Raw genomic sequence first — 16,259 nt, forward strand, 5'->3', positions numbered from 1 at the left:
ATAATGTGATCCATATAAATAATGAATAACAGAGGGGATAATGTACATCCTTGTCTCACACCAGATTTAACATTAAACCATCTTCCTGTACTTCCTTCAATTCTAACTGCTGACTCACAACTCAAATAAAGACTAAGTATTGCTTGATATAATGCCCCATTGACACCATATAGCTGCAGCGTATTGAATAGCTTTTCTCTTGGCACCTTGTCATATGCCTTTTCCAAATCGACAAAACTTAAATACAGATCTTTGTTATATTCCCATGCTTTCTCGACTATTTGTCGTAAAGTGAAGATCTGATCCTGACAGCCTCTATTTGGCCTGAATCCAGCTTGTTCTTCACCAAGCTTTTCTTCCACAATTCTTCTCAACCGTTTCTCAAGTATACTTGCATAGATCTTGCCAGGAACACTCAGTAGGGAAATACCTCTGTAATTCTCACATTCAGTTTTATTTCCCTTTTTATATATGGGTACTATGAGAGCTCTACTCCAATCATCGGGAATTCGTCCCTCTGTCCAGGCTTTCTGAACTATGCAGTGCAGCCACTGTAAGACTCTTATACCACCATACTTCAGCGTTTCTGGTCGAATATCATCTACTCCTGCTGCCTTTCCACATTTCAAGCCTTTGATGGCTTTTTCTACTTCAAGTATGGATATGTATTCCTGACTGCATGCCTGGTCAGTGTTTTTTATCACTGTGCTGTCATCACTGCTTGTTTCATTTAGCAGTTTTTCAAAGTAATTACTCCATACTTCAAGGATATCTTTTTCTCCTGTTTTCATTTCACCTTTATCATCTCTAATTCCTTTTACAGCACTCTTTCCTCCATTCCTAAGCTTCTTCAACAACCTCCAGAATATTTTGCCACCTTCTTGATATTTATTTTCTATATTCTTGCCAAAGTCCTCCCATGACTTTTGTTTAGCTAGTTTTACACACTGTTTAGCTTTCTTACATTTGTCTCTGTATTCTGTAAGAGTAAAAGCTGACTTATTTGCCAGGAACTTTTGATATGCTTTCTTCTTTTCCTTCACTGCCTCTTTAACTTCCTGTGTCCACCAGGGAGTTCTGATTTTTTTATCCTTGCACACAACCTCACCACATGCCTCTCTGGCAGAATCAATCAATGTTTCCTTCAGAGTTTGCCACTGAATCTCCAAGGTTTGATTCCTGTTCTCAAACTCTTTCATTTTCTTTTCAATAATATTTCTGTATTTTAGTCTACAGTTCACATCTGAGAGCTGCTCAACTTTTATTCGCTTTAAAACTTTCTTACATGTTATTCTTTTCAATATGAAATTCAATTTTATCCTGCTCAAGACTAAATAGTGATCGCTTCCAATTTCAAATCCTCTGTACACTCTGGTGTCCTGCACCAGTGAGAAAACATCACTATCAACAATAACATAGTCAATGAGACTTTTCTTATTCCTCGCCTCTTCTCTCCATGTGAATTTGTGCACATTTTTATGTTGGAACATGGTGTTAGTAATAACCAGTCCATGTCCTGAGCAGAAATCCAACAGATATTTGCCATTATTATTAGCTTTGCTCTTTTCTCCAAATTTTCCCAAAATATTTTTGTATGTCTCACAATCATTTCCTACTCTACTATTTAGATCCCCAACAAGGACCAACTTTTCCTTTTTCATTGTGTCAGTTGCTTTTTCTAAAGCCTCAAAAAATTCCTCCACTTCTACCTTAGTAGAACCTTCTGTGGGACCATAGGCACAAATAAGTCTCATTGTCCAGTTCCCCAATCTCATATTTGCCCACATTACTCTACTTGAGACTGACTGCCATTCAAGAAGATTAGCCTCATATTTTGTGTTGAATACTATGGCTACTCCTTCTTTTCCTTGATTATCATTGCCTGAATATAACATTTTGTATTTATTGCTCAGAAAGATCTCACCAGTTTTGGTCTTTTTTGTTTCAGTCACCCCTATTATGTCGATCTGGTACTTATCTAATTCCTCAGCTAGCTCCATTTTTTTGCCATTCAGGCTTCTTACGTTGATAGTACCGATCTTTAACTCTGGTGATGTTGAGTTGGGGTTTGTTTTCAGATTTGTTCCAGTAGCTGACTTTTCGTTGTTCGCCCTGGTTCCCTGGCGAAAACAACGGGGGCCTTGTTTAACCGGGCGACGCCCCAGCCGGCATGAAATTTTGTCATGTTGTACCATCATTTTTTATTTTGTTTTAACCAATAAGAATACAATTTGGTCGGCTAAATCCCAAATTGCCAGCCCATCCTCGTTCGTTCAGTATCAAAGTAGATACCCAACAGGGTGCACCACGAGAAGGTGAGGATTGGACATTAGGGCAGAAGCCCTGGTCGGTTCTCCGCATTCCTTTAAAGGCTATGTGGAGGTCTCCTCTCAGTTATACAGCTTTGACCCTTAAGCACCCCTTGAACCATCCTTAATTGTTTTAATAGCTATATATCAATATATGTACACACACATACAAATTTAGCAAGGTTCCAGAATTACAGCTTATCATTACCTACATTAATTTCTTGTGTTTTCAATTTCCCTGCAATTTTTTTATTCTTATCATTTAAACTTAGTTTAAATAAGCTAAGTTTAAATGATTCTTCTAAACCAATGATTCTTCTTTGAGACTGCAAGCAACTTATGTTTTAATTTATTAATTTTGTTGGGTGGAAGTGCAGCTGATATAGGACTATATGGCCAGCATGTTATGTCTCTTAGTTGTGTTTCCAGCCAGTTTATCCATTTTTCAGGATTAAAAAAAACTAGTTTCAAAGAAGAAAAACCTGTCATCCTCAAGACAGGATTCAAATTAGGTCTTCTATCCAAGAGACAAATATGATCATGTGAATATTCACCCTATGTCATAAAAGTCTATTGAAATTGCATTTGCGAAAATTATTGTCTAGATCAGGGGTTCTCAACCTTTTCCAGTGGCATACCACTATATTTAATTCAGGATATTAGATGTACCAGTAAGCAAATTTATTCTAGAAAAGAATGATTTGTTGGTCCCAGGGGCAAAATAAGCATTTCTCTACAATATTAGTGATTTATTTAGTTATTTATTATTTTATTCAGATATTTATTGGAGAAACAGATACTCTTTGAATCTATTCAATGGATTGTTCTGTAAAATGTGCAATTTTTAAAAATTAAAATAATAATGAGTGAATACATAAACAAATTTTGACAAACACATATTCCTGATAATGGTACTCCAGTTCTCAAATAAACTTACAATCAGTACAAGCTATAAATGTAACATATTTTTAATTACAGAACTCACATTCTTGTTTCAGTGTGAAGGTTGTTCTTGTTTAGGTAAACACACTTCTTAATGTCTGGTTTCAATTGACTTAACTTGTTTTTGATATAAATGAAAGAAGTAAACCCACATTCACAAAGGTAAGTAGTTGCAAACACCAACAGAAATTTTTCAGCTTTTTCTGAGCTCATTGGATATTCATTTTTTTTTTGTCAACCAGAAGTCTGTTAAATCCATCCTCTTGATCGTTTGCTTGAGACTTCCGTCGCAGGAGAGCTCAATCAGTTCATCTTTCTAGGAAGGAGTTAACGTTTCTGGTAAGGTGTCATCAATGGAAAACGGCGCTCTAATCCAAAATTCTGAAGCCAGGTTTTCAGGGAAATATTCCTTGAAATCTGTGACTAGACTCCCAAGATGCTTCTTTATATTCACTGATAGTTCACTATGAAGAAGAATTTCATTCTCAGTTAAGAAAGCATTCAACAATGGAAAGGAACACATGTTTCCAGTATTGATTTCTTTAATGATGAAGCCAAGTTTTTACCTAAGAGCCGCAGTTTTATCCTGTACCAAGAATGAGGAATTAGCGCACCCCACAAGCTCATGTTCAACTGGTTGAGGTGGCAAAATAAATCTGCCAGGTAAGCCAACTGGGCAAGCCACAGTTCATCAGTGAAATAATTCAAGTCTGAGGATTTGTCAGAGAGAAAAATCTGCACTTCTGAACGAAGTTCAAACAGGCGGCTCAATACATTTCCCCTCGACAGCTACCTAACTTCGGTGTGAAGTAAAAGATAATCATATTCAGCACCCATTTCATTGCACAAAATGGAAAATAGTCGTGAATTCATAGCTCTGGACTTAATGAAGTTAACAATTCTCACACTTTCATTCAAAACTGTATTCAGAGCAACAGGCATATTTCTTGAGGCTAAAGCCTCTCAATGAATGCTACAATGTACAAATTTTGCTTTGGAGCTACTTCTTTAATTTTTGCAACAACGCCACTGTGTTTCCCAACCATTGTACGTGCTCAATCAGAACAAACACTATATCACCAACACATTTATTCCATTCTCTATCATTCATTTTCATACATTGGTCTGATTTTGAAAATATTTCATTTGAGGTTGTTTGAGCAGGCAGTGGTTCACAAAACAAGAACTCTTCCTTCGCTGTTTTCCCATCTACAAATCTTATATACGTAAGAAGATGGGCCATGCTGGTAATGTCAGTAGTTTCATCCAATTGTATGGGAAAATATTTACTAGCCTGAACTTTTTCTATTAACTGCTGCTTAACATTTGAAGAGAAATCTGAAATTCTTCGTGGTATGGTGTCGTTGGATAATGGAATCATTTCAAGTTGTTTTGCTGCCTTTTTCCCAAAAATTATTCTAACCATATATGTAGCTGCTGGTAATATTAATGACTCTCCGATCGTGTGAGGTTTTCCTGCCTTAGCTATTCTTAAACTGACTTCATAAGATGCCTCCAGAGCCTTCGTGTTAAATCCTGAAAATGAGGATATTTCTTTTTTCCTTGCTGACAAATCAGACAGTTTTATCTGGAAATATTCCAAAGGTTTGTGTTTTAAATCGCCATGCTTGGTTTCAAAATGACGTTTAAGAAGGGAAGGCTTCATCGAATGTTTTGATAGAGTTTCATAACAAATCACACACTGGGGAACAGGTGCGGTTTCTTCTCCGATATATGTGAAACCATATGATAAATAACTAAGATTATGTTTACGTTGTGCTGTGCGGGGCTTTTTTGTACAATGATGGCCTCCGTCAATTGGTTAGTATTCAAAGTAGTGGCTTCTGGCAGAGAAGAATTGTTTCCCCCGGTTACACTCATTTCTCCCTTTGATCTTTTTGAGGACCCACTCATTAACTCATTTCTCCCTTTGATCTTTTTGATCAAAGGGATCTTTTTGAGGACCCACTCATTAACCACTTATTCATGTTTTGGTTTCTATCCTCTGGTACAAACTACATATAAATATGACCGTTTCACAAATAAAAATCTCACATTCAAAGACAATAATCTAACACCACTACTTTCTTAACTGTAACTGCAGCTCACGGCTAAACAAACGACAATGGACAAACTGTTTTCCATTGTTGTCCGATCAAATAAATTCGAGTTACTTTCTGTCATTGTCATTTGATTAATACTTATTAAATTCAAATTGAACTTCTGTATTATTTTTGGATATTATTATACAAAAGTTTTTAATGATAATGCAAAATCTAATTGTTTTCATTTAGTTGCATGAAATATTTTAAATAGAACTGTTAAATATTTGTGCATACATTTTTAATTCTCAAGTCATATTGCGAGTAAAAAAATATGTTAATTTACCCTTTTATTTTATACTTCGTTTTGATACCACCCAGCAGTGGCTCGTGTACCATAGGTTGAGAATCCCTGGTCTAGATGATGCTCAATCTTGCATTTACTAACTATTAATGAAAATTAAATATCCTTTTAAATTGTTTTGTTTATCAATATTGTATTTTGAAATATATAAAAAGTGAAAAGAACAGATTACAACTAATATTGTAGTATTGTCTTGGGCTGGCCTGTCCCTCCTTTCAGTACCACAGACACCACAGCCTGGACCAAGCCTAGTAATGAATAATGGTTGTCGTGACAACTCTCAGAATGATATTCAGAAGCTTCAGCAACAGCTCCAGGATATCAAGGAGCAGGTATGATTTTGTTTATATATATGTGTGTGTGTGCACACTAAGAAAAAAGTTTCATTTGTTTATATGGAGTATGGAGATGGTGTTCTTGATCAAAAAAGTTATATTTGGAGCTGAAAGGTGAGTTGTAATTTGAAAATAATAGGTTATCATTTGATTCATTTTTAGTGGCTTACTGATTTTATAGGTGTTTATTTCCAAGAGCTGCTTGTGTAGTTATTATTTGAAAGAAAAAAAAAGGTGTTATTTGTATTATATATATATTGTTTGTCATAGCACTGATATAATATAGAACAATGGCAGGCAAGTGTATGGGAGAGAGAGATGTATTTGTTGCAAAGGCTGAGATTTATGGAGGGAGATCAAGACTATTGAGAGTGTGTGTGTGTGTAGGAAGTGTTTTGAAAGTGAGTGTTAGAAGTGTGTTGAGAGAAAGAAGTAGCATGACAGTAGAATTGAAAAAGAAACAAATAAAAAGTGAAAAAATGTGAGTGAGAATTTTGGTGAAGAACTTGAATAAGTGTGCTATCTCTCATTAGCATCTCATTGTGAAAGATTAGAATGACAAGATGCTAACTCTTATTAGCATCTTGTCAAGAGAGAGAGAGAGCTAGTACACTTATTACAAGTCCATGATGAGGCAGATAGTGAAATAGAACAGTTGAAAGCAAAAGAGATGAAAGTGAAGAGAACACATAGCATGAAAGAACAAAAGATCAAGTGCTAGGAGAGTGAAGGGGGAGGTTGTATGGATACTCCTGAGTAGAGTGGGATGAAATCCTTTTTCCCTGAGGCTTTGATGTTAGGATGCAAAGAGGGTATTGAAAGAGATAATTATTTTGGTTGATATAAATGATCTGGCAGACAACAAGTATGGTATGCAAGAGGATTTGAAAGTATTGCTGGCACAAGTGAATAAGAAGAATGAAGGAGTAAAGAATGTGAATCTGTTGCTGTGGAATGATGGAGGCAAGTTGAAAAGAAGAGCCAGGGAAAAGATTTTAGCAGTGCAGGTGACATAGTTAAGAGGTTTGAAGAAAGTAGCATCAGACTGTATATCCAGAGTCAGAAGAATAAATCAAGAAGAAGTTAGATGGATGAGTAGAATCACTAAACAGGATTTGCAGAAAAGTGAAGTATATAAAGAGAAAGATATCAGCAAATTCACATGCAGTACAAAGCATAAGTAAGAATGATGACCAGTGATAAAGAAGACAAAGGTAAAAGCAAATATGAGAGGAAGCTAACTGAGCAGGCCAAAGAAAATCCCAGAAAGTTCTTTCAATATATGCAAATAAGTAGAAGAATGACTAGCAAAGGATGACTTTAAGAATTACTGATATCAGGAAGGTCACAGAAGCAGACAGAATAGTGTTCCTCAGTGATCATTTTGCAAGGCACTGCCAGATGTGACATTGGCTGATGCAAGAATAGAGGTACATGAATTAGAAGTGTTTTGGATATTGCAGAACCTAATGCAAATATGGCCATGGAATTAGATGAAATGTCATCCATATGTATTATCAGAATGTGCAAGAGAATTGGTGGTTTCTCTGACCTAGCAGTTTAATTTAAAGTCTTAAACTCTGGGGAAGGACCAAAAGAATGAAAAGAGAGCAAAATTGCTCTGTTGCATAAAGGCGTCTCCAAGACAGGGGTAAAAAATTATAGACTAGTCAGTATCTTGGGAATGGTGATTAAGATATTAGAAAAGTTACTCAAATAGAGATTTCAATAATGGATGGATATAAAAAGTATATTCTCCATGGCAGCATGCCTTTTTCGTAGGGCAGTCATGCCTTAGTAATTTACTCACTTTGTTTGATAGAATGAATGTTGAGTTAGATGAAGAAAATGACTATATGATGATTCTGTTGTATTTTGCAAAGGCGTTCAGCAGGATACTGCATGACATTCTGTTACATAAATTGGAGCAAATGGGGTTGAATATGGCGATAGCGATATGAGAGTGGTTGATGGACAGATATCAGAGTAGTATATAGTTGGGGTGGAGGGGGAGGATAAGAATTGAATCAAAAAGAAGGTGGGTGACTGGTGTTATACCACAGGGCTCTGTACTTGGGCTGCTTTTATTTATTTACATACGAATGATATAAAAAATTATATAAGGGGAAATGTCTATTTGTTTGCCAATTGCACAAAACTTGAAGAGCAATTGTCGATAAAGATGATATAGAGATCTTGCAGGATAACTTAAATAGAACTGGCAGTAAGTGCAAAAAATAATGACTGCAAAGTTCACACATTTTTTAAAGAAGAGATCATAAGTTGCAAGCTACATGGATGTAATTGGACTGTGGGAAATTGATTAGACAAGGAGTTTGAAGGTGTTTATTGAAATTTAGAGGGCATTATTGCAAAGATGGCCAGAACAGCTCATCATATTACTTGGATGTTGAAGAATATACTGATGAGCAGTGATAAGAAACTTATTCCTCTTTCTAAGGTTTTAATAAGACCACATCTGAATTACTGTGGATGGTCTTCAGGTGGTCTTGGATGCCCTTAGGGTTGAGCATTTGGTGGGGAGGAATGAGCAGTGATTGACCAAGATTGTGACATGTCTATGCAGTTCTTTTTACAAAGACAGATTGAAGGCTTGCATGTTACAAAAACTAGTTAATAAGCAGACAAGGAATATCATGAAAATGTATGAGTTATTAAAGGAATTTTATAAGATTGACACAGAAGACTTTTTTTTTTCAATGCATGGCAAGAAGAGAAAACAAGTCATTATCCCTGAAAATTATGCAAGGATGTGAGGAATGAATAATTTTTATTACAGAATAGTAAATGGGTTTCTAGAGGCATTTAAGTGTTTATGTTGATTGAATGACTTCAAGGAGAAGTATAATAGGTATTATGTGAGTAGTAATTATTATGGTCCTATCATGATGAATCCTTATTCTATGGAGATACATTAAAAAATACAACAGTAATATATGTATTTTTTTAATGTAATAACTTTTATTTACATAAAATCTTTTCTATAGCTTTTTTCTAGAGACCAAACATGGAACTTTTTCATACCACTTCATTCCTCAAGTAAGCAGGGTGGTGGTCTCACATTAGGTGAGGAAATTTATCTCCTATCTAAAGACAATAACAAACATCCATACCTATTGCAGGATTCAGACCTGCAGTCTATTTGGCTCGAAAGTGGATATGTGCTAACTTCGTGGTCAACCAGAGGTTGGTCTAGACTGTTATTTAATGAATTCCTGTTTAGAACAGGCTTCATTATTCTAATTTAAAAAAAAAAAAGCTTTAACAAATCCATATATATTTGGCTCTGCTAAGTATACCACCATCTGACCTCTCTTAGCAGATAGAAATGTAAATTTTTCATATTGAAAAACCTAACATATTACACCAATTTTGAAAAAAAAAAAAAAGATTAATAGGAAAGAAATAATGAAATCTTATGTTACACTGATTATGATAATGAATACTACATTGCATTATTCATTTTACCTACAGAAAATCATATCTTTCCCTCATTTTCATGTTATGATTACCATCATCATTACCTTCATTTCTCTGAATATACAGGCAGTCCTCACTTTGCACAATTCTGATGTGCACTAATTTCAAGTACCATGATATATTAATTGTAATTACATAAAGAACAAACTTTGCTGTTAGCTCTTCAGTCTAAGCCTATATATCTTAGACAGACTTTCGGACAGGCTATTGACACTGCAACTGGAGATCATGCAATTACTTTAGTTGAGTTTTGGAAGAAATATAACATAAAGCATGCAATTGAAAATAATCAAGCACCATAGTAGGAAGCAACAGGGAGTAACATGCATGGAGAGTGGCAGAAATGTTTACTGCACTGTGCAAATAACATTGCAGGATCCAAATCAAATGTCAATGGAGTTATAGAACATTGCACCCTTTGAATGGAAAAGACCTGCATCTGATTCTTGTCATGATGAGAGGAATCTTTATATGGTCTTTTTTAATTGAAGGTCATTTAGCCAATATCATATGGAGATAATGGAGTTTTTTTTCTCTTGGAAACTCAGTTTTTTCATCCTGTGTACAGGCAAATTGGCCTTGAAAAACATACACAATTTAGAGACAAAAAAATACTGCTGATGGGATGATGGGCAGTAGATGGCCTTGATGGTAGTAGTGTTGTTGTGTATTGTTGGAGAATTAAGTAGCAGGGGTGAGATGTGTGTAGCAGAGTAGATTAGTGTCCTCATAATGAGTCCTTGGAGGTGTCATGTTATAATAATAATAATAAAAGAAATAGCTGATCGTGGGAATGTTGACACTGCAGCTGTTCTAGAGACTCTAGATATGTAGCCAGTGGAGCTTAGTGAAGGTGAACTTATTGACATAAATGAGGAAAGGGGATGTGATGAAATGGATGAAGATGTCTCAGAAGAAGTGATACCAACAACAAACTTCACATTTCTATGTTGATAAGTTTTTACAAAGAAATAAATCACTTTAATTCTCAATGTTTTTAGTGTTTTAAATTACTGTGTACTAAATAAATATTAGTTTTATTATTTTTTCATTTCCCTATACATTTATAACCACAATAAAAGAGTTTTTTAATGTTTTTGACAAAAAAAATTTAAAGAGAAAAATCAGTGGGAAAAATTGTCAATTTTTCCCATTGATTATCAAGATCACTTTGCATGGTTTCAGCCTTGTACGTTGATTTTTACAGTCCTACACTACCATACAAAGCAAGGACTACCTATTCTTTCAAAGGAGGGTACAGGCAGTAGAGTTAAGTTTTCATTACTAGTTTCTTCTTAGCAGTTTCTTTCCAGATTGATATGTTTCTCTTTTATTTTGTAATATGTTATTTATAAATAAAAGTCTTTCATAACTGTATCAACCTTTCCAACACCTGTTTTGTATTTTTTCATTTCACTTTTTTTTTTAATTGACTCTCTCTCTCTTGAGATTAATTCTGTTCATGCATTCTTGAATATTAATGATGTCAATTTCTTATTATTATTATCTTTAATTTTAATACATTATTGCTGCCGAAATCATCTGTTAACTCATTATCCTAACAACTAGCATATCCATGGTCTGCAGTCTGTTGAATTGTTTCAGCTGATTACTCTCTCTCTCTCTCCCCCCCCCCTTGTTCCATATAAATTTATTTATCTGGTTTCTAACTGTGCCAGCCTTGCTTTATATTGTATAAAACAATGAAAATAAAATGCTAACCACAATAGGAAACTTTAATGATAAGCACAAATATTCTGTATTCAGATCAAAGAACAGGACAAGATAAATACAATAATCAGTTGACCAATTAAAAACAGTTACTTCATGCTACAAAAATAATATTAAAAACTGTTAAAACTAGTTTTGATATTTACATAACACGAGAATCTTCCAAACTTTTGGAAGAGAGAGACAATCATTCTGATTCAGGTTTGGCCAGTGTAAAAGGGTTTCACAACTTTCTTTGAAAAGGCATTCTTATTTAAAACTGCTTCTGTCTAGAAGATGAGCTTTGTCTCACGGGATATTGTTTAGTATCAGTACTATACTGTGCCTGACCAAACTTCTGAGATTCCAGGTATTCAGTGCAGTATTGATGTTTGTTAATTCTTTTTTCACAGAACAACCTGTCTGCCCAAAGTAATGTCAAATTAAAAAATTCGCAAGGAACCTGGTAAACACTAGTTAAAAATAGAGGTGACATTTTTTCTTTTCTAAATGGTAACAGATGAGAAATTTTGTTGATAGGCTGGAAAAACAAGATCTATAAACAGATAAAAGGCTCAACTATGGGTAGCCCTCTGTCTTCCCATTGGCAAACTATTTTTTGAACCATCTGGAAGATATCCTGTGAAGCCCTTTTACACCGACCTAACCTGAATCGAATGATTGTGCTTTTCATTCAAGTAATGTGGGACGTAATGTGCCATTACGTCCCATAGTGGATGGCATTGATTCCCCCACATAGCTGAACATTTGGCCAAAGCACTCACACACTATACTGGCAACACACCATCACATATAAAAAACTCAGCCCACTTCAAAGCCAGCATAGAAAACCGTACACTCCAACGTACTGACATAATTGTCAGCTTTGACGTCTCCTCCTTGTTCACAAATGTCCCACTCAAGGAAACTTTAGAGTTAATCTAACCTAAATTTTCTCCCAATATCTCACCCCTATTTCGGTTTACAATGAACTCGGGCTATTTCATTTGGCAGGGAAAATTCTACAAACAAATAGACGGGACAGCATTGGGTTCACCACTCTCCCCACCCTTGGCCAATTTCTTTATGGAGACCTTTGAAGAAAAAGCCTTAGCCTCTGCCCCACAAAAACCAACCATATGGCTTCGATACATTGATGATGCGTTTGCTATTTGGCCAGATGGCTCTGATACACTCTTCTCCTTCTTAACACAATTAAACAATCAACACCCCAGAATCAAGTTCACTCTGGAAAAAGAGGAAAACAGCCTCCCTTTCCTAGACACACAAGTCACCTGCCAGCCTGATGGAACCTTGGTTTTCTCGGTTTATAAAATACCCACCCATACAGGCAGGTACATTTACCAACAACCCCCCCCCCCCCTCACAACAATATGCAGTGGTGAAAACACTATACAACAGGGCTAAACTAATCTGATCTAACGACAAGTCCCTGAACACTGAACTAAATCACATCTTCAATGCTTTCTCAGCCAATGGCTACCCCCCCCTTCAAAAAAAAAAAAATAATAATAATCCAAAAAATATTGAAACCAACAAACCACAACCCCCTCCCTCCCCCTTCACAACAAGGATTACTCTAAATCCGTCACCATTCCCTACATCCAAGGCACCTCGGAAAAAACATAACTTGACTTCCTGTTACAGACCATACAGTTTAAAGCTGCAAGGGACCTGGTGTATACCAGGTCCCTTGCAGCTCTAAACTGTCTTACTTTGGCCAAACAGGCAGGACAGTGAATATCAGAATTTCTGATATTCGCTGTCCTGCAAGGACTACATCCGGTTTTACAAGTACGGCCACTCTGGTCTTGCAGACCATACTCTGGATGCACGCCACAGAATACGGTGGAAGAAAGCTACAGTAATACACCGTAGCAAGTTTAAATTCGAAGGACTATTCATGGAATCAGCCTCAGCCCTAAGAAACTCTCCCAAACCTCAACAAATTTGGTTGCATGAGACTGCCCCAAATTTGGGAGGCTTACATCTGCAGACCTTCAGCCCAACTGCCAAGAACACCTACATAGCCCACTAGGGGGCACCATGAGGACTTTTAGGAGAACAATAGCTTCATCACTTCATTCGCAATTACTGTGTTGTAGTGCCTACATGCACATGCCTTTTTTGTAAGTTCCTTTTGAAGATGGCAACGTGACGTTGCCGAAATATCGGAAATATTTATTAAAGTGTAATTTAATTTATATTCTTATCTACGCTGTCAATTCCTTAAGTGATTTAGTAATGCATAACCAACGTATACGCTTGTCTGCGGGTATTATTGTGGTTATCATGATATTTTCATGTTTTATCATTATGCCACAGGTACCTTTAAAGTTCAGACTTATTTTATTGTATGTGCTCATATTTAATCTGATATTTTAACATTTGTACCTCATCATCATCCAATTCCTGAGATTTACCCTCAGGGGATATACAGGATATTATGATAGCACTATATGAAAAGTTATATTGTTTCTAACTTCTGATTGACAGTGTTTCTCCAAATTCATCTGTTATCTGTCAAGACTCCAATATTACCAGATCCTGTATTTCTGTCTTCTAATCAATCAACCTGCTTCTTGGTCTTCCTCTATACCTTTTTCCTGTCTGTCCGGGCAAAGAATACTTGTTTTGCTAATTTTCCCTCTCCTATTAAGTGACTGTACCACCTGAGATTAGCCCTGCTAGCACATTTCTGAATGCTAACATTGTCACGTTCTTTCCCAGTATCCTCATTTTTAATATGATATTGCCATTGATGCTATCAGCTCACTCCCCTAATCTTTCTCAGAACTCTCATATTTGTGGTCTCCAGTCTTTGATCAAGTGTTTGATTTCTAACCCACCTCTAAGATCCGTAAATTAAAATTGGTTTGAACTTGATCTTGTATACAGCTAATTTCCCATATAACTGAAATGTGTTTCTTCAATTTTTTTAGATTATATTTTTTAATGTTGATTTTCACACCAAATGTGTTATACTAAATTTGGTTAAACGGTAAGAAGGCAGTCTACTGTACTGATGACCCTACCATTCTCTGACAGGTTTGCTCCAATCACTTTCTCATAAATGTTTTCTGTCTACTTTATTAATTACCATTACTATAATTTAATAGATACTGTTCTTTTCAAGTGCCTGCCATCATTCTTCCACTTGCTTCCAAGCACTGAAAATTGTGAACAGCTGCTGATCAACAGCTATTTAATTCGGACCTCTGGAATGAATTTCACATCATCTACACAAATAGTTTGTGATAGTGAATAGTGTGCTGTTGTGCATTTTCTTAGAATAGCATTATGCTCTTCAGACTATAGCACGGGGAGTTGTTAGCTTCTTATAATGTTATAATAGTTATAATAGTGGTGTTTGCTATAGTGAGAGTTGACTAAAAAAATGTAGAAATGTAGAACTATCTTGGCAAACTGAGATCTATTTCAGTTGCTAAGTAATTACAGAATAATATTTTCAAATGATTCATAATTAATCAAATCCTGTATTTGGTTAATGAAATATTGTTCCTCATGTGGATTTTAATAAAAATTGTTTTCTCTCTTGTTTTTTAGACCATGTGCCCAGTTTGTTTAGACCGTCTAAAGAATATGATATTTTTATGTGGTCATGGAACCTGCCAAATGTGTGGAGACAGAATGTCAGAATGTCCAATATGTCGTAAGCAAGTAGAGAAACGCATCCTGCTGTACTGATATCATTTGTGAATTAGAAATTTAAAATAAATATTACAGAGCTTGTTAAAACTTTGTTACCATAGTGTCAGTATTGACTAAGTCCAAAAACTTTTTAGTTATTTTAGTTGCAAACTACTGTAAACTATTAATTTGATTTAGATAAGAGTTTTTTCAATTTCCTTATGTGTGATCTATTGAAAACATAGTTTACTTTTCTTTTGTTGCATGTATATTGTTCAATTGAGTAATGCAGAAACAGTTTTCTGTAAAGCAGAGAAAAGTGTGCCCAGTTTATATATTTTTTATATATTGCATTTAACTGCTTCCCTGCAGAAACTAGAGTCACATAATAAAACACAATTAGTAACAACATCTGATTATTAGGAATAGAATATATAAATTCCTAATTGCAAAACCAATATAGTATTAATTATATGTGTATAAATATTTATGATGATTAATTTTTCTTAAGTTAAATTGCAAAATATTACGTGAAAAGAATTAACATGTTTTTGTTTAAAAAAAATAAATAAATAAAATCAGCTAATGCCTTTTTATTCCTATATAGGGAGTAGGCAAGGCCGTTTTAGCCCTATCTAACTTTTGGAGACTGAGTGGGCAGTTCAATCTTCACCGGTAGCCAATCAGAGATAGCTGGCCCAAGGCTATCACTAATTAAGCGGCACACAGTGAAAAGACGGCTCAACAAGTGCCGCCATCTCATGGTTCCTAACCCTAATACAATATATTTCATGTCTGAAATAGTGTGGGTTCAACTAATTTTCTTTAGTTTATGGTACGAAAAACCCACTTGCCCATGTCAGAGATCGACTAACTCAGGAACCGGTCGAAAAAAGGTTTAGAAAATTTTTCTCTAGTCTCTGACTAGATTTGAAATCAAGTCTTCCTTCCTTCCATGGCATTTGCACTGGTGTGCAAACACCACATCTGCTGAGCTACACAGGCTTCTTAATTTTGTTATAGATGATAAATTATATATACATTTACTACAAAGGGCTTTTATAAAAAATGTTTGCATTATTATTTATTTATTTATTTTTTTTACGTAATACTGTTTTACTTTGCTTATGCCTTTTAACAGTGCAGATGACAAGTTCTGCATTATTTCTGAATATAGATCTGAAATTTTTAGTGTGTTAAAATTATTGCTCAAATTAAGTAGCATCTGTTAACAATGCTTATATTGATCTTAAGCTATTGCTCATAAAAGGCAATTAATGTGTTTCATTATAAAAGGGATTGGAATCTATTATAGAGTTAAAGTGTATTGTTGTGGAATGAATTGACAGCTGACTATATTTAGAACGTCCATATATCAATTTAA

General features: G+C 35.2%; 1 protein-coding gene across 1 annotated transcript in view; it reads left to right on the plus strand.

The window, feature by feature from the left end:
- Positions 1-15,074, plus strand: part of mib1 (E3 ubiquitin-protein ligase mind bomb 1) — a 515,003-nt gene extending 499,929 nt beyond the window's left edge. The window contains exons 20-21 of the mRNA XM_090415624.1: positions 5,844-5,989; positions 14,792-15,074. Coding sequence (XP_090271750.1) covers positions 5,844-5,989; positions 14,792-14,932 — 287 coding nt within the window. The 3' untranslated portion in view covers positions 14,933-15,074. The remainder of the gene's footprint in view (positions 1-5,843; positions 5,990-14,791) is intronic.
- The last annotated feature ends 1,185 nt before the right edge of the window (positions 15,075-16,259 follow it).

Source organism: Typopeltis vanoorti, chromosome 3 (genome assembly GCF_054136105.1).
Source record: "Typopeltis vanoorti isolate ZY-2024b chromosome 3, IOZ_Tvanoo_1.0, whole genome shotgun sequence".
Lineage (NCBI taxonomy): Eukaryota > Metazoa > Arthropoda > Arachnida > Uropygi > Thelyphonidae > Typopeltis > Typopeltis vanoorti.